At 38.6% G+C, this 20,938-nt stretch overlaps 1 protein-coding gene across 1 annotated transcript in view; it reads left to right on the forward strand.

The window, feature by feature from the left end:
* Nucleotides 1–11,498, forward strand: part of LOC141727720 (maestro heat-like repeat-containing protein family member 1) — a 37,220-nt gene extending 25,722 nt beyond the window's left edge. Inside the window, exons 7-9 of the mRNA XM_074534006.1 lie at nucleotides 288–313; nucleotides 6,161–6,201; nucleotides 11,329–11,498. Coding sequence (XP_074390107.1) covers nucleotides 288–313; nucleotides 6,161–6,201; nucleotides 11,329–11,474 — 213 coding nt within the window. The 3' untranslated portion in view covers nucleotides 11,475–11,498. The remainder of the gene's footprint in view (nucleotides 1–287; nucleotides 314–6,160; nucleotides 6,202–11,328) is intronic.
* The last annotated feature ends 9,440 nt before the right edge of the window (nucleotides 11,499–20,938 follow it).

Raw genomic sequence — 20,938 nt, forward strand, 5'->3', positions numbered from 1 at the left:
CCCGAGGGGTTTCCTGCTGCTGCTCAGCATCACCCACGTGAGATTTGGGAAAAAACCCACAAAAAATTAAAAATAATTCAAATCCCAAAATTCCAGAGAAAAAAATCCCAAAATTCCAAAAAAATCCCCAAAAATTCCCCAAAAAATCCAAAAAAAATCCCCCAAAAAATCCCCAAAAAAATCCCCAAAAAATCCCCAAAAAATCCCCAAAAAATCCCCAAAAAATCCAAATTCTGGGAATAAAATCCCCAAAATCCCAATCCCGAGGGGTTTCCTGCTGCTGCTCAGCTCCACCCTGCCCGACATGGCACAGGTCAGATTATCCCAAAATTCCACAAAAAACAGAAATTCCCAAAAATAGAAATTCCCAACATTCCCAAAAAAATCCCCAAAAAATCCCCAAAAAATCAAAAAAAAAATCCCCAAAAATTCAATTTCTGGGAATAAAATCCCCAAATTCCCAATCCCGAGGGGTTTCCTGCTCCTGCTCAGCCCCACCCACGTGAGATTTGGGGGAAAAACCCACAAAAAATTAAAAATAATTCAAATTCCCAGAGAAAAAAAAAAGCCAAAATTCAAAAAAAATCCCCAAAAAATTCCAAAAAAAATCAAATTCTGGGAATAAAATCCCCCAAATCCCCAATCCCGAGGGGTTTCCTGCTCCTGCTCAGCTCCCGGCATTGCCCAGGTCAGATTATTCCCATTTATTCTCATTTATTTCCCATTTATTTCCCCATTAATTCCCACTATTCACTCATTATTTCCCCATTTGTTCCCCATTATTTCCCCATTATTTCCCCATTAATTTCCCATTTATTTCCCCATTAATTCCCCATTTATTCCCCATTAATTTCCCATTTATTTCCCCCTTATTTATCCCTTATTTCCCTATTATTTTCCCATTAATTCTCCATTTCCCACCAATTCCCCCATTATTTCCATATTTATTTGCCATTTATTTTTCCATTAATTCCCCATCAATTCCCCATTTCCCCACCATGAATTTCCCATTATTTCCCATTATTTCCCCATTAATTCCCCACTATTCCCCCACTAATTCCCCGTTTTTCCCCATCAATTCCCTATCAATTCCCCCATTATTTCCCCATTATTCCCCCATTTTTCCCCCATTAATTTCCCCATTATTTCCCCACTATTCCCCATTAATTCCCCATTATTCCCCCGTTATTCCCCCATTATTCCCCCATTAATTCCCCATTATTGCCCCATTAATTTCCCATTTATTTCTCATTAATTCCCATAATTTCCCATTAATTTCCCATTTATTTCCCCATTCATTCCCCATTTATTCCCCATTATTTCCCCATCAATTCCCCATTTCCCCCCATTAATTTCCCCATTATTTCCCATTATTTCCCCATTAATTCCCCACTATTCCCCCACTAATTCCCACATTTTTCCCCCATCAATTCCCCATTATTAATTCCCCATTAATTTCCCCCTTATTTCCCCATTAATTCCCCTCTTTTTCCCCATCCAATTCCCCATTTTTCCCCCATTAATTTCCCCATCATTTCCCCATCAATTTCCCCATTAATTCCCCATTAATTCCCCATTATTCCCCCCACTATTCCCCCATTATTCCCCATTTAATTCCCCACCATTCCCCCATTATTCCCCACTTATTCCCCATCAATTTGCCATTTATTTCCCCATTAATTCCCATTCATTTCGCAATAATTCCCCATTATTTCCCCACTATTCCCCCATTAATTCCCCATTAATTCCCCATTAATTCCCCATTAATTCCCCATTATTCCCCACTATTCGCCCCATTTATTCCCCATTATTCCCCATCAATTTGCCATTTATTTCCCCATTAATTCCCCCACTAGTTCCTCATTAATTCCCCCATTATTCCCCCATCAATTCCCCACTATTCCCCCATTAATTCCCATTATTTCCCCATTAATTCCCCATTAATTCCCCATTAATTTTCCCCATTAATTCCCATTAATTCCCTATTAATTCCCCGTTATTTCCCATTTATTTCCCCATTATTCCCCCGTTATTTCCCATTAATTCCCCATTATTTCCGCACTAATTCCCATTAATTCCCCATTAATTTTCCCCATTAATTCCCCATTTTTCCCCCATTAATTTCCCCATTATTCCCCCACTATTCCCCCATTAATTCCCCATTTATTCCCCCACTATTCCCCCATTATTTCCCCATTAATTCCCCATTTATTCCCCACTATTCTCCCATTATTTCCCCATTAATTCCCCATTATTCCCCCATTATTTCCCCATTATTCCCCCATTAATTCCCATTAATTCCCCATTTTTTCCCCATTTATTCCCCATTATTTCCCATTAATTCCTCACTATTCCCCCACTATTCCCCCATTATTTCCCCATTATTCCCCCGTTATTCCCCCATTAATCTCCCATTAATCCCCCACTATTCCCCCATTATTTCCCCATTAATTCCCCATTATTCCTCCATGATTTCCCATTTATTCCCCATTATTTTCCCATTAATTCTTCCATTATTCCCCCATCAATTCCCCACTATTCCCCCATTAATTCCCCATTAATTCCCCACCATTCCCCCATATTTCCCCCATTATTTCCCCCTTATTTCCTCATTAATTTCCCCATTATTCCCCATTTATTTCCCAATTTTTTCCCCATAATTTCCCCACTTATCCCCCAATTCCCCCATTAATTCCCCATTAATTCCCCATTATTTCCCCCTTATTTCCCCCATTAATTTCCCCATTATTTCCCATTTATTTCCTCACTAATTCCCCATTAATTCCCCACTATTCCCCCCACTATTCGCTCCATTATTCCCCCATTAATTCCCCATCAATTTGCCATTTATTTCCCCATTAATTCCCCCACTAATTCCCCATTAATTCCCCATTATTTCCCCATTATTTCCCCATTAATCCCCATTAATTCCCCATTCATTTCCCATTAATTCCCCATTTTTCCCCCCATTAATTCCCCATTATTCCCCCATTAATCCCCATTAATTCCCCATTCATTTCCCATTAATTCCCCATTTTTCCCCCATTAATTCCCCATTATTCCCCCGTTATTCCCCCATTAATCCCCCATTAATTCCCCATTAATTCCCCATTATTCCCCCATTAATTCCCCATTAATTCCCCACTATTCCCCCATTAATTCCCCACCATTCCCCCATTATTCCCCCATTATTTCCCCATTATTTCCCCATTATTTCCCCATTATTTCCCCATTATTTCCCCCTTATTTCCTCATTAATTTCCCCATTATTCCCCATTTATTTCCAATTTTTTCCCCATAATTTCCCCCACTTATCCCCCAATTCCCCCATTAATTCCCCATTAATTCCCCATTATTTCCCCCTTATTTCCACATTTATTTGCCATTTAATTTTTCCATTAATTCCCCATTTTTCCCCATTTTTCCCCCCATTAGTTTCCCCATTAATTCCCCATTAATTCCCCATTTTTCCCCCATTAATTCTCCCATTAATTCCCCATTAATTCCCCATTATTCCCCCATTTTTTCCCCCACTAATTCCCCATTAATTCCCCATTTATTTCCCCACTATTCCCCCATTATTTCCCATTAATTCCCCATTAATTCCCCACTTATTCTCCATTAATTCCCCACTATTCCCCACTATTCCGCCATTATTTCCCCATTATTCCCCATTATTTCCCCATTAATTCCCCGTTATTTCCCATTTATCCCCCCATTATTCCCCCCATTATTCCCCCATTATTCCCCCATTATTCCCCATTATTTCCCCATTATTCCTCCATTATTTCCCCCTCTATTCCCCCATTAATTCCCCACTAATTCCTCACTATTCCTCCATTATTTCCCCACTATTTCCCCATTATTTCCCATTAATTTCCCATTAATTCCCCACTATTCCCCCACTATTCGCCATTATTCCCCCATTAATTCCCCATCAATTTGCCATTTATTCCCACTATTCCCCCATTAATTCCCCATTTAATTCCCCACTATTCCCCCATTATTTCCCCCATTAATTCCCCATTATTTCCCCACTATTCCCCATTAATTCCCCATTTTTTCCCCATTTATTCTCCATTAATTCCCCACTATTCCCCCATTAATTCCCCGTTATTTCCCATTTATTTCCCCATTAATTCCCCACTATTCCCCCATTTTTCCCCCATTAATTCCCCATCAATCCCCCACTAATTCCCCATTAATTCCCCATTATTCCCCCATCAATTCCCCACTATTCCCCATTAATTCCCCATTTTTTCCCCATTAATTCCCCATTATTTCCCCACTATTCCCCCCATTAATTGCCCATTAATTCCCCATTATTCCCCCATTAATTCCCCGTTATTCCCCATTATTTCCCCCTTATTTCCCCATTAATTTCCCCATTAATTTTCCTTTATTTCCCCATTAATTACCCCAATATTTCCACATTTATTTGCCATTAATTCCCCATCAATTCCCCCACTAATTTCCCATTAATTCCCCATTATTTCCACGTTTATTTGCCATTTATTTTTCCATTAATTCCCCATTTTCCCCATTAATTCCCCATTATTTCCCCATTAATTCCCCATTTTCCCCCCACTATTCCCCCATTAATTCCTCATTTATTCTCCATTAATTTTCCACTATTCCCCAATTAATTCCCCACTAATTCCCCATTAATTCCCCCATTCATTCCCCATTATTCCCCCATTAATTCCCCCCTAATTCCTGTTATTAATTCCATTTTCCCTAGTTCTGTGGCGTTTCCTGCTGCCTCAGCTGCTCCGTCCGGGCCTGAGCCGAGCCCTGCCCGTGCTGTGCCGCAGCCTGGCCCTGCTGGCCCCCAAAATGCAGCCGGAGCCCCCCCGAGAGCGGAGCTGAGGGCGAAGGTAAGGCCCAAAAATCACAGAATTCTCAGCAAATCCGGGGAAACTGAAAAATACCAAAAAATCCCCAAAATCCAGGAATTCCAAAAAAATACCCGAAAATTCCAACAAAAAGCCCAAAATTCCAACAAAAGCCCCAAAAAATCCCCACAAAAACCCCCCAAAAAATCCCAGGATTTCCCCAGAAAAAACCCCAAAAATCCCAAAAAAAACCCCCAAAAATCCCTGGGAAATCCCAGGAATTCCCAAAAATAACCCCCAAAAAATCCAATAAAGATCCCAAACATCCCAACAAAACCCCCCAAAAAATCCCAACAAAAACCCTCAAAAATCCCCCCCAAAAAAAACCCCAAAAAATCCTGGGAAATCCAGGAATTCCAAAAAAATACCTGAAATTCCAAAAAAAACCCCAAAAATCCCCCCCAAAAAACCCCAAAAATCCTGGGAAATTCAAAAAAAAAAAAAAACCAAAAATCCCAACAAAAACCCCCAAAAATCCCAACAAAAACCCCCAAAAATTCCTGGGAAATCCCCCCCAAAAAAACTCCAAAAACCCCTAAAAAAACCCCCAAAAATCCCTAAAAAAACCCCAAAAAATCCAAAAAAACCCCAAAAATGCCAACAAAAACTCCCAAAAAATCCCAACAAAAACCCCCCAAAAAATCCTGGGAAATCCCAGGAATTCCCCAAAGAAAACCCAAAAAAAAACCCAAAAAACCCCCAAAAATCCCTGGGAAATCCCAAAAAAACCCCCAAAAATCCCAACAAAAACCCCAAAAAATCCCCCCCAAAAAAAACCCCAAAATCCCTGGGAAACCCAAAAAAACCCCAAAAATCCCAACAAAACCTCCCAAAAAATCCCTGGGAAATCCCAAAAAAAAAAAAAAAACAAACCAAAAAATCCCTGGGAAATCCCAAAAAAACCCCCAAAAATCCCAACAAAAACCCCCCCAAAAATCCCAACAAAAACTCCCAAAAAATCCCTGGGGAATTCCAAAAAAACCCCCAAAAGTCCCAACAAAAACCCCAAAAAATCCCTGGAAATCCCAAAAAAAATTACCCCAAAAAATCCCTGGGAAATCCCAGGACTTCCAAAAAAAATACCCCAAAAATCCCAACAAAAACCCCAAAAAATCCTGGGAAATCCCAGGAATTCCCCAAAAAAAAACCCCCAAAATCCCCCAAAAAAAACCCCAAAAATCCCAAGAATTCCCAAAAAATCCCTGTAAGAATTCCCAAAAATCCCCAGATTATCCCAGAAATTGAATTTTTCCCATTTTTCCCAGGTGCTCTCCCCTCTCCTCAGGCTCTGACCGTCCGGCTCCTGGTGAGTTTGGCAATTTTATTCCCAATTTTATTCCCAATTTTATTACCAATTTTATTACCAATTTTCCAGATTTTATTTCATTTTTTCCTTTGTCTTTATTCCCATTTTCCAATTTCATTCCATTTTTATTCCCATTTTTATTCAAATTTTCTCAGTTTTAATCTCATTTTTTATCCCTGATTTTCCTGGTTTTTATTTCCATTTTCATTCCCGGTTTTATTCCCAATTCCATTCCCGTTTTTATTCCAAATTTTCCAAATTCTATTCCCCATTTTCCAAATTTTATTCCCTATTTTCCACATTTTATTCCCTATTTTCCAAATTTTATTCCATTTTTTATTCCTTATTTTCCCTGGAAGTTTTCATTCCAAATTTTCCAGATTTTTTTCCATTTTTCCCGGTGTCCTTCTTCCCATTTTCCCAATTTTATTCCCATTTTTCTTCCCAAAATTCCCAATTTAATTCCTGTTTTTATTCCCTATTTTCCTGTTTTTATTCCCATTTTTATTCCCATTTTTCCCAGGCAGTTTTCATTCCCCTTTTCCCCAATTTCCAGTTTTTATTCTGATTTTAATTCCAAATTTTCCCAATTTCATTCCATTTTCATTCCCATTTTTTTCCCCAATATTCCCATTTTAATTCCCATTTTTCCCCTGTGTTTTCATTTCCCTTTTCCCCAATTTCCCCGTTTTTATTCCCATTTTAATTCCCATTTTTCCCCCACAGTTTTCATTCCATTTTCCCCAATTTCCAAGTGTTTATTCTGATTTTTTATTCCCATTTTCCCAATTTTATTCCCATTTTCATTGCCATTTTCTCCTGATATTCCCATTTTTATTCCAATTTTCCCCTTCTATTTCCATCCCCATTTTTCCTCTTTTATCCCATTTTTATCCCATTTTTATTCCCATTTTTATTCCTAATTTTCCTGATTTTTATTCCCAATTTTCTTCCCATTTTTCCCCATTTTTATCCCCAATTTTCCCATTTTCATTCCCATTTTTTCCCCCAATATTCCCATTTTTATTTCCTATGTTCCCCTGTATTTTCGGTCCCCTTTTTCCCAATTTTCTTATTTTTATTCCATTTTCCCATTTTTATTCCCATTTTTAGTCCCATTTATTTTCCTAAATTTTCCAGATTTTATTCCCAATTTTCTTCCCATTTTTCCCCATTTTTATTCCCAATTTTCCCAATTTCGTTCCAATTTTTTCCCCAATATTCCCATTTTTATTCCATATTTTCCCCCTAGATTTTCATTCCCCTTTTTCCCAATTTTCCCATTTTTTTCCCGTTTTTATTCCATTTTTATCCCCAATTTTCCCAATTTCATTCCCATTTTTTCTCCTGATATTCCCATTTTTATTCCAATTTTCCCCTGTACTTTCATTCCCATTTTTCCCAATTTTCCCATTTTTATTCCTATTTTAACTCCCAAATTTTCCCAATTTCATTCCCATTTTTCCCCAATATTCCCATTTTTTATTCCAAATTTTCCTGATTTTATTTCCATTTTTAATCCAAATTTTCCTGATTTTATTCCCAATTTTTTCCCATTTCATTCCTGTTTTTATTCCAATTGTCTTGATTTTATTCCCACTTTCATTCCCATTTTTTCCCCAATTTTCCAATTTCATTCCGGTTTTTTTCCCCAATATTCCCATTTTTATTCCCATTTTTATTTCCAATTTTCTTGATTTTATTCCCAATTTTATTCCCAATTTTATTCCAAATTTTTCCTAACTTCATTCCGTTTTTTTCCCCCAATATTCCCATTTTAATTCCCATTTTTCCTCTGTGTTTTCATTCCCTTTTCCCCAATTTCCCGGTTTTATTCTGATTTTTATTCCCATTTTTATTCCCATTTTTATTCCCATTTTTATTCCCATTTTTATTCCCATTTTTATTGCTTATTTTTCTCAGTGTTTTCTTTCCCATTTTCCCAATTTCATTCCCATTCTTATTCCCCAATTTTCCCAATTTTATTTCCGATTTTCATCCAGATTTTCCCAATTTCATTCCCATTTTTTTCCCTAATATTCCCATTTTTATTCCCATTTTTCCCAGGCAGTTTCCATTCCCCTTTTCCCCAATTTCCCGGTTTTTATTCCCACTTTATTCCCATTTTCATTTCCCATTTTATTCCCAGGCCATTTTGTGCCAGCCCTGGGAGATGTTTCCCACTGCTTTCATTCCATTTTTATTCCCAATTTTCCCAATTTCATTCTGTTTTTTTCCCTAATATTCCCCTATTTATTCCCATTTTCCCCTGTATTTCCATCCCCATTTTCCTGTTTTATCCCATTTTTATTCCCATTTTTATTCCCAATTTTCCTCTGTATTCCCATCCCCATTTTTCCTGTTTTATCCCATTTTTATTCCCATTTTTATTCCAAATTTCCTGATTTTATTTCCATTTTTATTCCCAATTTTCTGATTTTATTCCAATTTTTTTCCCAATTTCATTCCGGTTTTTTTCCCTAATATTCCCATTTTAATTCCCATTTTCCCAGGCAGTTTTTGTTCCCAATTTTCCCCCATTTTATTCCATTTTCATCCCCATATTTATTCCAAACTTTCCCGATTTCATTCCCGTTTTATTCCAATTTTCTTGATTTTATTCCCATTTTTCCCCCAATTTTCCAATTTTCCCATTTTTATTCCAAATTTTCCCAATTTCATTCCCATTTTTTCATTCCCCAATTTTCTTGTTCTTATTCCCATTTTTATTCCCATTTTTCCCAATTTCACTCCCATTTTTATTCCCCATTTTCCCCTGTACTTTCATTCTCATTTTTCCCAATTTTCCCATTTTTATTCCCATTTTTATTGCTTATTTTTCTCAGTGTTTTCATTCCCAATTTTCTCAATTTCATTCCAATTTTCCCCATTTTTATTCCAATTTTCCCTCTATTTCCATCCCCATTTTTCCTGTTTATCCCATTTTTATTCCCATTTTCCCCTCTATTTCCATCCCCATTTTTCCTGTTTTATCCCATTTTTATCCCATTTTATTCCAATTTTCCCCCAATTTTCCCAATTTCACTCCCATTTTTTTCTCTAATATTCCCCTATTTATTCCCAATTTCCCCTGTATTTCCATTCCCATTTTCCTGTTTTATCCCATTTTTATCCCATTTTTATTCCAAAATTTTCCTGATTTTATTCCCAGTTTTCTTCCCATTTTTTTCCCAATTTTCCCCCAATTTTCCAATTTCACTCCCATTATTTCCCTAATATTCCCATTTTTTATTCCCAATTTTCCCCTGTATTTCCATCCCCTTTTTTCTTGTTTTATCCCATTTTTATCCATTTTTATCCCATTTTTCTCCCATTTTATTCCCAATTTTCCCCAATTTCCGGTTTTTATTCCCATTATCATTCCCATTTTTCCCCTGTGTTTTCGTTCCCCTTTTCCCCAATTTCCCCGTATTCTGATTTCATTCCCATTTTATTCCCAATTTTCCCCTGTATTTCCATCCCCATTTTCCTGTTTTATCCCATTTTATTCCCAATTTTCCCCCTGTATTTCCCATCCCCATTTTCCTGTTTTATCCCATTTTATTCCCATTTTTATTCCCAATTTCCCTCTGTATTTCCATCCCCATTTTTCCTGTTTTATCCCGTTTTTATTCCCATTTATTCCCATTTTTATTCCCAATTTTCCTCTGCATTTCCATTCCCATTTTCTGTTTTATCCCATTTTTATTCCCATTTTTATTCCCATTTTCCCCTCTATTTCCATCCCCTTTTTTCCCGTTTTATCCCATTTTTATCCCATTTTTCTCCCATTTTTATTCCAAATTTTCCCCAATTTCACAGTTTTTATTCCCATTTTATTCCATTTTTCCCCCACAGTTTTCATTCCCCTTTTCCCAATTCCCAGTTTTTATTCTGATTTTTATTCCCATTTTCCCAATTTTATTCCCATTTTCATTCCCATTTTTCCCCTGTGTTTTCGTTCCCATTTTCCCCAATTTTCCCGTTTTTATTCCATTTTATTCCCATTTTCATTCCCATTTTTTTCCTAATATTCCCTATTTTTTCCCTATTTTCCCCTCTATTTCCATCCCCATTTTCCTGTTTTATCCCATTTTTATTCCCATTTTTCCAGGCAGTTTTCATTCTCCTTTTCCCCAATTTCCCAGTTTTTATCCCCACTTTATTCCCATTTTATTCCCATTTTCTTCCCATTTTTTTCCCCAATATTCCCATTTTTATTCCCAATTTTCCCTGTATTTCCATCCCCATTTTCCTGTTTTATCCCATTTTTATTCCCATTTTTATTCCCAATTTCCCCCCTGTATTTCCATCCCCATTTTTCCTGTTTTATCCCATTTTTATTCCCAATTTTCCCCTGTATTTCCATCCCCATTTTCCTGTTTTATCCGATTTTTATTCCCATTTTTTCCCCAATTTTCCCCTCTATTTCCATCCCCATTTTTCCTGTTTTATCCCATTTTTCTCCCATTTTTCTCCCATTTTTATTCCCAATTTTCCCCAATTTCCCGGTTTTTATTCCCATTTCATTCCCATTTTCCCCTGTGTTTTCATTCCCATTTTCCCCAATTTCCAGTTTTTATTCTGATTTTTTTCCCATTTTATTCCCATTTTCCCAATTTTATTCCCATTTTCATTCCCATTTTTTTCCCCAATTTTCCCAATTTCATTCCAGTTTTCATCCAGATTTTCCCAATTTCATTCCATTTTTACTCCCAATTTTCCCGATTTTATTTCCATTTTTATTCCCAATTTTCCCGATTTTATTCCCCTTTTATTCCAAATTTTCCCAATTTCATTCCTATTTTTATTCCCATTTTTCTTGATTTTATTCCCACTTTCATTCTCATTTATCCCCAATTTATTCCCAATTTCATTCTGGTTTTTTTCCCCAATATTCCCATTTTTATTCCCATTTTTATTCCCAATTTTCCCGATTTTATTTCCATTTTTATTCCCATTTTTATTCCAATTTTTCCTGATTTTATTCCAAATTTTTTCCTAACTTCATTCCGTTTTTTTTCCCTAATATTCCCATTTTTTTTCCAATTTTTCCCCTCTATTTCCATCCCCATTTTTCCTCTTTTATCCCATTTTATTCTGATTTTTATTCCCATTTATTCCCAGTGCATTTCGAGCCGTCCGTGTCCGTCCCAGCCCCGCTCAGGCCCCGCCCTGCGGCTGCTGCGGGAGCTGCGGATCCACCCCGGCCTGGGCCCGCTCTGGGAGAGCCGGATCCCCGAGCTGCTGCAGATGCTGCCAGGTGGGGATAAATCACAAATACAGCCCAAAAACAGCCCAAAAACAGCCCAAAAATAGCCCAAAAATAGCCCAAAATATTCCACAAAAATCCCCAAAAGATGGCAAAAATATGCCAAATAAATCCCAAATAAATCCCAAATAAATCCCGAAATATCCCAAAAATATCCAAATTAAATCCAAAAATATCCCAAATAAATCCCAAAAAAAAATCCCAAAAATATCCCAAATAAATCCCAAAATATAAAAAAAAAATCCCAATTAAATCCCAAAATATCCCGAAAAAATCCCAAATAAATCCCAAAAAAAATCCCAAATTAATCCCAAAAATATCCCACAAAAATCCCAAAGCTGCTGGAGCTGCTGCCAGGTGGGGAATAAATAACAAATAAATCCCAAATAAATCCCAAATAAATCCCAAAAATATCCCAAAATATCCCACAAAAATCCCAAAGCTGCTGCAGCTGCTGCCAGGTGGGGAATAAATCACAAATACAGCCCAAAAACAGCCCCAAAAACAGCCCAAAACCAGCCCAAAAATAGCCCAAATAAATCCCAGACACATCCCAAAAATATGCCAAAAATATCCCAAATAAATCCCAAAAAGATCCCAAAATATTCCACAAAAAATAAAAAAAAATATCCCAAAAACATCCCAAATAAATCCCAAATAAATCCCAAAAATATCCCAAAATATTCCACAAAAATCCCCCAAAAAAATCCCAAAATATCCCAAATAAATCACAAAAAAAATCCCAAAAAATCACAAAAAAATCCCAAAAAATCCCAAAAATATCCCAAATAAATCCCAAAAATACCCCAAAAATATCCCAAAGAAATCCCAAAAATATCCCAATTAAATCCTTAAAATTTCCAAAAATATCACAAATATATCCCACAAAAATCCCAAAAATATCCCAAAAATATCCCACAAAAATCCCAAATAAATCCCAAAATATCCCAAATAAATCCCAAATATCCCAAATAAATCACAAAAAAATCCCAAAAATATGCCAAATAAATCTTAAATAAATCCAAAAACATCCCAAAATATGCCAAATAAATCCCAAAATATTCCACAAAAATCCACAAAAATATCCCAAATAAATCCCCAAAAATAACCCAAAATATCCCAAAATACCCCCAGTAAATCCCAAAAATATCCCAAATATATTCCAAATAAATCCAAATAAATTCCCAAAAATATCCCACAAAAATCCCAAAAATATTCCAAATAAATCCCAAAAATATCCCAAAAACATGTCAAAAATATCCCAAAATATCCCAAATAAATCCCAAAAACATGTCAAAAACACCCCAAAAATATCCCAAAAATAACCCAAAAATATCCCAAAATATTCCACAAAATCCCCAAAAAAATCCCAAAATATCCCAAAAAAATCACAAAAAAATCCCAAAAAAACCCAAAAATATCCCAAATAAATCCCAAAAAATCCCAAAATATCCCAAAAATATCCCAATTAAATCCTAAAATATCCCAAAAATATCCCAAATAAATCCGAGCTGCTGCAGATGCTGCCAGGTGGGGAATGGATCACAAATATAGCCCAAATAAATCCCAAAAACAGCCCAAAAACAGCCCAAATAAATCCCAAAAACATCCAAAAACAGCCCAAAAACATGCCAAAAATATCCCAAAAATATCCCAAAGCTGCTGGAGCTGCTGCAAGGTGGGGAAATAAATCCCAAATAAATCCCAAAATATCCCATATAAATCCCAAGTAAATCCCAAAAATATCCCAAAATATCCCAAATAAATCCCAAAGCTGCTGCACATCCTGCAAAGTGGGAAATAACAAATAAATCCCAAAATATCCCAAATAAATCCAAAATAAATCCAAAAAAAACCCCAATAAATCCCAAATAAATCCCAAATAAATCCCCAAAATATTCCAAAATATCCCACAAAAATCCCAAAGCTCCTGGAGGTGCTGCAAGGTGGGGAATAAATCCCAAATAAATCCCAAAATATCCCAAGAACATGCCAAAAATATCCCAAATAAATCCCAAAAAGAGAAAAAAAATTAACAAAAAATTCCTCCAAAAATGAAAAATAAATTAAAAAAACCAAAAATGCATCCCAAAAGAATCCCCAAAAAATTCCCCCAGAAGTTACAAAAAAATCCCCCAAAAGCTCCCAAAATAATAAAAAAAACTTCCAAAAAATCCCCCCAAAAATCCCAAAAAAAATCCCAAAATATCCCACAAAAATCCCAAAGCTGCTGGAGATCCTGCAAGGTGGGGAAAAATCCCAAATAAATCCCAAACAAATCCCAAAATATCCCAAATAAATCCCAAATAAATCCCAAATATCCCAAATAAATCCCAAATAAATCCCAAAAAAATCCCAAAATATCCCAAATAAATCCCAAATAAATCCCAAATAAATCCAAAAATATCCCAAATAAATCCCAAAAATATCCCAAATAAATCCCAAAAATATCCCAAATAAATCCCAAAAAAATCCCAAAAAATATCCCAAAATATCCCAAATAAATCCCCAAATAAATCCGAAAAATATCCCAAATAAATCCAAAAACATCCCAAAAACATTCCAAAAATATCCCAAAATATCCCAAATAAATCCCAAATAAATCCCAAAAACATCCCAAAATATCCCAAAAACATCCCAAAAACATCCCAAAAATACCCCAAAAAATCCCAAAAATATCCCAAAATATCCCAAATAATCCCAAATAAATCCCAAAAACATCCCAAAAAAATCCCCAAAAAATCCCAAAAATATCCCAAATAAATCCCAAAATATCCCAAAAATATCCCAAAATAACCCCCAAAAATCCCAAAAATATCCCAAAAATATCCCAAATAAATCCCAAAAAAATCCCAAAGATCCCAAATAAATCCCAAAATATCCCAAAAATATCCCAAAATAACCCCCAAAAATCCCAAAAATATCCCAAAAATATCCCAAATAAATCCCAAAATATCCCAAAAATATCCATCCAAATCCCTCCCAAAAAATAAAAAAATCCCAAAAGAAACCCCCCAAAAAATCCCCCAAAATTACAAAAAATTCCAAAAAATTCCCCCCCCCCAAAAAAAGAAATGCCCCAAAAATCCCAAAAATATCACCAAAAAATAAAAAAAAAAATAAAAAGAGATAATTTGATCTGTGGGATAAAGGGATTGATGGGATTGATGGGCTCCATGGGATCATGGGATCCATGGGATTATGGGATTGATGGGATCGATGGGATTTGTGGGATCCGTTGGATAATGGGATTTGTGGGATCCATGGGATCCATGGGATTGATGGGATCAATGTGAGCTGTGAGATAATGGGATGATGGGATTTGTGGGATCTGTGAGATAATGGGATCCGTGGGATTGATGGGATGATGGGATCGTGGGGATTAATGGGATCTATGGGATAATGGGATTGATGAGATTGATGGATAATGGGATCCATGAGATCCATGGGATTGATGGGATTTGTGGGATCCGTTGGATAATGGGATCGATGGGATCCGTGGGATAATGGGATTGATGGGATCCATGGATTTGTGGGATCCATGGGATTGATGGGATCAATGTGAGCTGTGGGATCATGGAATTGATGGGATCCGTTGGATAATGGGATCCCATGATCCGTGGGATAATGGGATTGATGGGATCCATGGGGTCATGGGATTAATGGGATCTGTGGGATCATGGGATCCATGGGATAATGGGATTTATGGGATTGATGGGATTTGTGGAATGGGATCATGGGAAAATGGGATTGATGGGATCCATGGGATCCATGGCATTGATGGATCCATGGGATTTGTGGGATCTGTGGGATAACGGAATCCGCGAGATAAAGGATTGATGGGTTTGATGGGATTTGTGGGATCCATGGGATCCATGGGATTGATGGGATTTGTGGGATCATGGGATTGATGGGATTTGTGGGATCCATGGGATAATGGGATCAATGGGATCCATGGGATTGATGGGATCAATGTGAGCTGTGGGATCATGGGATTGATGGGATCCATGGGGTCATGGGATTAATGGGATCTGTGGGATCATGGGATCCATGGATAATGGGGTTGATGGGATCGATGGGATTTGTGGGATGGGATCATGGGGAAAACGGGATTGATGGATCCATGGGATCCATGGCATAACGGCATTGATGGGATCCATGGGATTTGTGGGATCTGTGAGATAACGGAATCCGTGAGATAAAGGGATTGATGGGGTTGATGGGATTTGTGGGATCCATGGGATCCGTGGGATTGATGGGATAATGGGATAATGGGTTTTGTGGGAACCATGGGATTGATGGGATAATGGGATTGATGGGATCCGTGCGATAATGGGATTTGTGGGATCTGTGGGATGATGGGATCAGTGGGATTTGCGGGGGATCCATGGGATTGATGGGATTGATGTGAGACGTGGGATAATGGGATCGATGGGATTGATGGGGTTGATGGATTGATGGGATTTGTGGGATCTGTGAGATAATGGGATCCGTGGGATTGATGGGATCCATGGGATCCATGGGTTTTGATGGGATTGGTTGGATTGATGGGATCAATGGGATCAATGGGATCGATGGGGTTGATGGGATTGATGGGATTTGTGGGATCTGTGGGATAATGGGATCCGTTGGGATCGATGGGATCGATGGGATAATGGGATCCATGGGATTGATGGGATCGATGGGATAATGGGATCCATGGGTTTGATGGGATTTGTGGGATCCGTAGGATCCATGGGATCCATGGGATCATGGGATAGATGGGATCATGGGATAGATGGGATTGATGGGATCTGTGAGATAATGGGATCAATGGGATCATGGGATAGATGGGATTGATGGGATCTGTGAGATAATGGGATCAATGGGATCATGGGATAGATGGGATTGATGGGATCTGTTTGATAATGGGATCCATGGGATTATGGGATTGATGGGATCGATGGGATGAGATCCATGAGAGAATGGGATTTTTGGGATCCCATGGGATGATGGGATTGATGGGATAATGGGACAGTGGGATGGGATTGATTGGATTCATGGGATTGGTGGGATCCATGAGATCCATGGGATCCATGGATAATGGGATTGATGGGATCCATAGGATTGATGGGATCCATGGGATCCGTGGGATAAAGGGATTGATGGGATCTATGGGATTTCTGGTATCCATGGGATTGATGGGATTGATGTGAGCTGTGGATAATGGGATAAATGGATTGATGGGATCCGTGGGATCTGTGGGATCATGGGATTGATGGGGTTGATGTGAGCCGTGGGAAAATGGGATTGATGGGATTGATGGGATCCATGGGAAAATTGGATTGATGGGATCCATGCGATAGTGGGATTGATGGGATAATGGGATTGATGGCATCCGTGGGATAATGGGATCCATGGGATCCGTGGGATCTGTGAGGTAATGGGATCTGTGGGATAAAGAGATTGATGGGATTGCTGGGATGGCATTTGTGGGATCCGTGGGATCCATGGGATCCATGGGATTGATGGGGTTGATGGGATCCATGGAATCCATGGGATAATGGGGGTTGATGGGATTGATGGATTGGTGGGATCCATGGGATCCATGGGATTGATGGGATCGATGGGATTGATGGGATCTGTGGGATTATGAGATCCATGGGATTGATGGGATCCATGGGATGATGGGATTTGTGGGATCCATGGGATTGATGGAATGGATGGGATCCATGGAATCCATGGGATAATGGGGTTGATGGGATTGATGGGATTTGTGGGATCCATGGGATAATGGGATTGATGGGATGATGGGATTGACGGGGATCTGTGGGATTATGGGATCCAAGGGATTGATGGGATACATGGGATGATGAGATCAATGGGATCCATGCGATCCATGGGATGATGGGATTTGTGGGATACGTGGGATTGATGGAATGGATGGGATCGATGGGATTGATGGGATCTGTGGGATTATGGGATCCGTAGGATGGATGGGATCCATGGGATAATGGGATCCATGGGATCCATGGGGTTGATGGGATCGATGGATCAATGGGATAATGGGATTGATGGGATTGATGGGATTTGTGGGATCGATGGGATCCATGGGATTTGTGGGATAAATGGGGTTGACGGGATCTGTGGGATCCATGGGATAATGGGATTTGTGGGAGTTTTGGGATTTATGGGATAGGATCCATGGGATTTGTGGGATTTATGGGATTTATGGGATAAGATCCATGGGATAATGGGATTTGTGGGATTTGTGGGATTTTGGGGATTTATGGAATAGGATCCACAGGATTTGTGGGATTTATGGGATTTTTGGAATAGGATCCGTGGGATTTTTGGGATTTGTGGGATTTTTGGGATAGGATCCACGGGATAATGGTATTTGTGGGATTTTTGGGATTTATGAATAGGATCCATGGGATTTGTGGGATTGTGGGATTTATGGGATTTATGGGATTTATGGGATTTATGGGATTTATGGAATAGGATCTGTGGGATTTTGGGATTTTGGGGATTTATGGCATAGGATCCATGGGATCATGGGATTTGTGGATTTTTAGGATTTATGGGATCTTATGAGAAAGGGATTGATGGGATTTGTGGGATTTCTGGGATTTTTGGGATTTCTGGGATTGATGGGATTTCTGGGATTTGTGGGATTTCTGGGATTTGTGGGAATTGTGGGATTTATGGAATAGGATCCACGGGATTTTTGGGATCCACGGGATAATGGGATTTGTGGGATTTGTGGGATTTTTGGGATAGGATCCATGGGATAATGGGATTTGTGGGATTTTTGGGATTTATGGAATAGGATCCATTGGATAATGGGATTTGGGGATTATGGGATTTATGGAATAGGATCCGTGGGATTTTTGGGATTTTGGGATTTATGGAATAGGATCTGTGGGATTTGTGGGATTTATGGGATCCATGGGATTTGTGGGATTTTTAGGATTTATGGGATTTTATGAGAAAGGAATTGATGGGATTTGTGGGATCCATCCATTCCCTCATTTTCCCGGGAATCCGCGCCCCAATCCCTCAGATCCCAAACCCAAACGCAGATCCAGCAGAATTCCCACTTTTCCCACCTGGGAATTGCCCAAAATTCCCAAATCTTTCCCTCAGAATTCCCAAAATCCCAAATTTTTTCCCCCCAGAGGACCGACGAGGATTCCCTGGACCAGGAGCAATGGGAGGAGAAGCTGCTCCAGGTGAGGATCCCAAAATTCCGGGGATGGAAAATTCCAGAATTCCAAAGGGGATTTGGGTGGGAAACCGAATTCCAAAGGGATTTTCCATGGAAATTTGGGATGGAAAAACAGAATTCCAAAGGTTTTTTTCCCTTGGGATTTTGGGATGGGGAAACTCAGAATTCCAAAGGGATTTTCCATGGGAATTTGGAGTGGGAAATAAAAATTGGACAGGTTCCTTAGAATTCCATGGGAATTTGGGATGGGAAATGAGAATTCCAAAGGGATTTTCCATGGGAATTTGGCAAGAGAAACCAGAATTCTGAAGGGATTTTGGGATGGAAAATTCCAGAGTTCCAAAGGAATTTGGGGTGGGAACCCAAAATTCCAAAATTCGAAAGGATTTTTCCTGGGAATTTGGGATGGGAATTTGGCATTCCATAGGGTTCTTAGAATTCCATGGGAATTTAGAGTGGAAAAAGCAGAATTCCAGAGGAATTTTGGGATGGGAATTGAGAATTCCATGGGAATTTGGTGTGAAGTGTGAAAAATCAGAATTCCAAAGGGATTTTCCTTGGAAATTTGGGGTGGGAAAGCAAAATTCCAAAGGGATTTTTCCTGGGAATTTGGGATGGGAAATCAGAATTCCAAAGGGTTCTTAGAATTCCATGGGGATTTGGGATGGAAAACCAGAATTCCAAAGGGATTTTGGGGATGGAAAACCAGAATTCCAAAGGGTTCTTGGAATTCCGTGGGAATTCGGAGTGGGAATTGACAATTCCAAAGGGAATTTGGGATGGGAAATTGAGAATTCCAAAGGGATTTTGGAGGGGAAACTCAGAATTCCAAAGGGATTTTCCATGGGAATTTGGCATTCCCATGGGATTTGTGGGAATTCCATGGGAATTTGGGATGGGAATTTGAGAATTCCAAAGGGATTTTTGGGGTGGGAAATGAGAATTCCCAAGGGTTCCTACAATTCCATGGGAATTTGGGATGGAAAGCAAAATTCCAAAAGGATTTTGGGGTGGGAAATGAGAATTCCAAAGGGATTTTGAGGTGGGAAACCAGAATTCCAAAGGGTTCTTAGAATTCCATGGGAATTTGGGATGGAGAACCAGAATTCCAAAGGGTTTTTAGAATTCCATGGGAATTAGGGATGGGAAACCAGAATTCCAAAAGGATTTTGGGGTGGGAATTGAGAATTCCGAAGGGATTTTCCATGGAAATTTGGGATGGGAAAACAGAATTCCAAAGGGATTTTCCATGGGAATTTGGGATGGGAATTTGAGAATTCCAAAGGGATTTTTGGGGTGGGAAATGAGAATTCCCAAGGGTTCTTGGAATTCCAAGGAAATTTGGGATGGGAACTGAAAATTCCAAAGGGACTTTGGGGATGGAAAACCAGAATTCCAAAGGGGTTTTTAGAATTCCATGGGAATTTGGGATGGAAAACCAGAATTCCAAAAGGATTTTGGGGTGGGAAAACCAGAATTCCAAAGGGATTTTCCATGGAAATTTGGCAAGAGAAACCAGAATTCCGAAGGGATTTTGGGATGGAAAATTCCAGAGTTCCAAAGGGAATTTGGGGGGATGGGAAAACCAGAATTCCAAAGGGATTTTTCCTGGGAATTTGGGATGAGAATTTGGCATTCCCATGGGATTTTTGGGAATTCCATGGGAATCTGGGATGGGAATTTGAGAATTCCAGAGGGATTTTTGGGTGGAAAATGAGAATTCCAAAGGGATTTTCCATGGGAATTTGGGATGATAAATGAGAATTCCAAAGGGATTTTTGGGTGGAAAATGAGAATTCCAAAGGGATTTTTTCAAGGGAATTTGGGGTGGGAAACCAGAATTCCAAAGGATTTTTCACGGGAATTTGGGTGGGAAATGAGAATTCCAAAGGGATTTTTGGGTGGGAAATGAGAATTCCAAAGGGATTTTTGGGATGGAAAACCAGAATTCCAAAGGGATTTTGAATTCCATGGTAATTTGGGATGGGAATTGGAAATTCCAAAGGGATTTTGAGGTGGGAAAACCAGAATTCCAAAGGGTTCTTGGAATTCTGTGGGAATTCGGAGTGGGAATTGACAATTCCATAGGGAATTTGGCATGGGAAATTGAGAATTCCAAAGGGATTTTGGAGGGGAAACTCAGAATTCCAAAGGGATTTTCCATTGGAATTTGGCATTCCATGGGATTTGTGGGAATTCCATGGGAATCTGGGATGGGAATTTGAAAATTTCAAAGGGAATTTGGGATGGGAATA

The sequence above is a fragment of the Zonotrichia albicollis genome, unplaced genomic scaffold, assembly GCF_047830755.1.
Source record: "Zonotrichia albicollis isolate bZonAlb1 unplaced genomic scaffold, bZonAlb1.hap1 Scaffold_222, whole genome shotgun sequence".
Taxonomy (NCBI): Eukaryota; Metazoa; Chordata; class Aves; order Passeriformes; family Passerellidae; genus Zonotrichia; species Zonotrichia albicollis.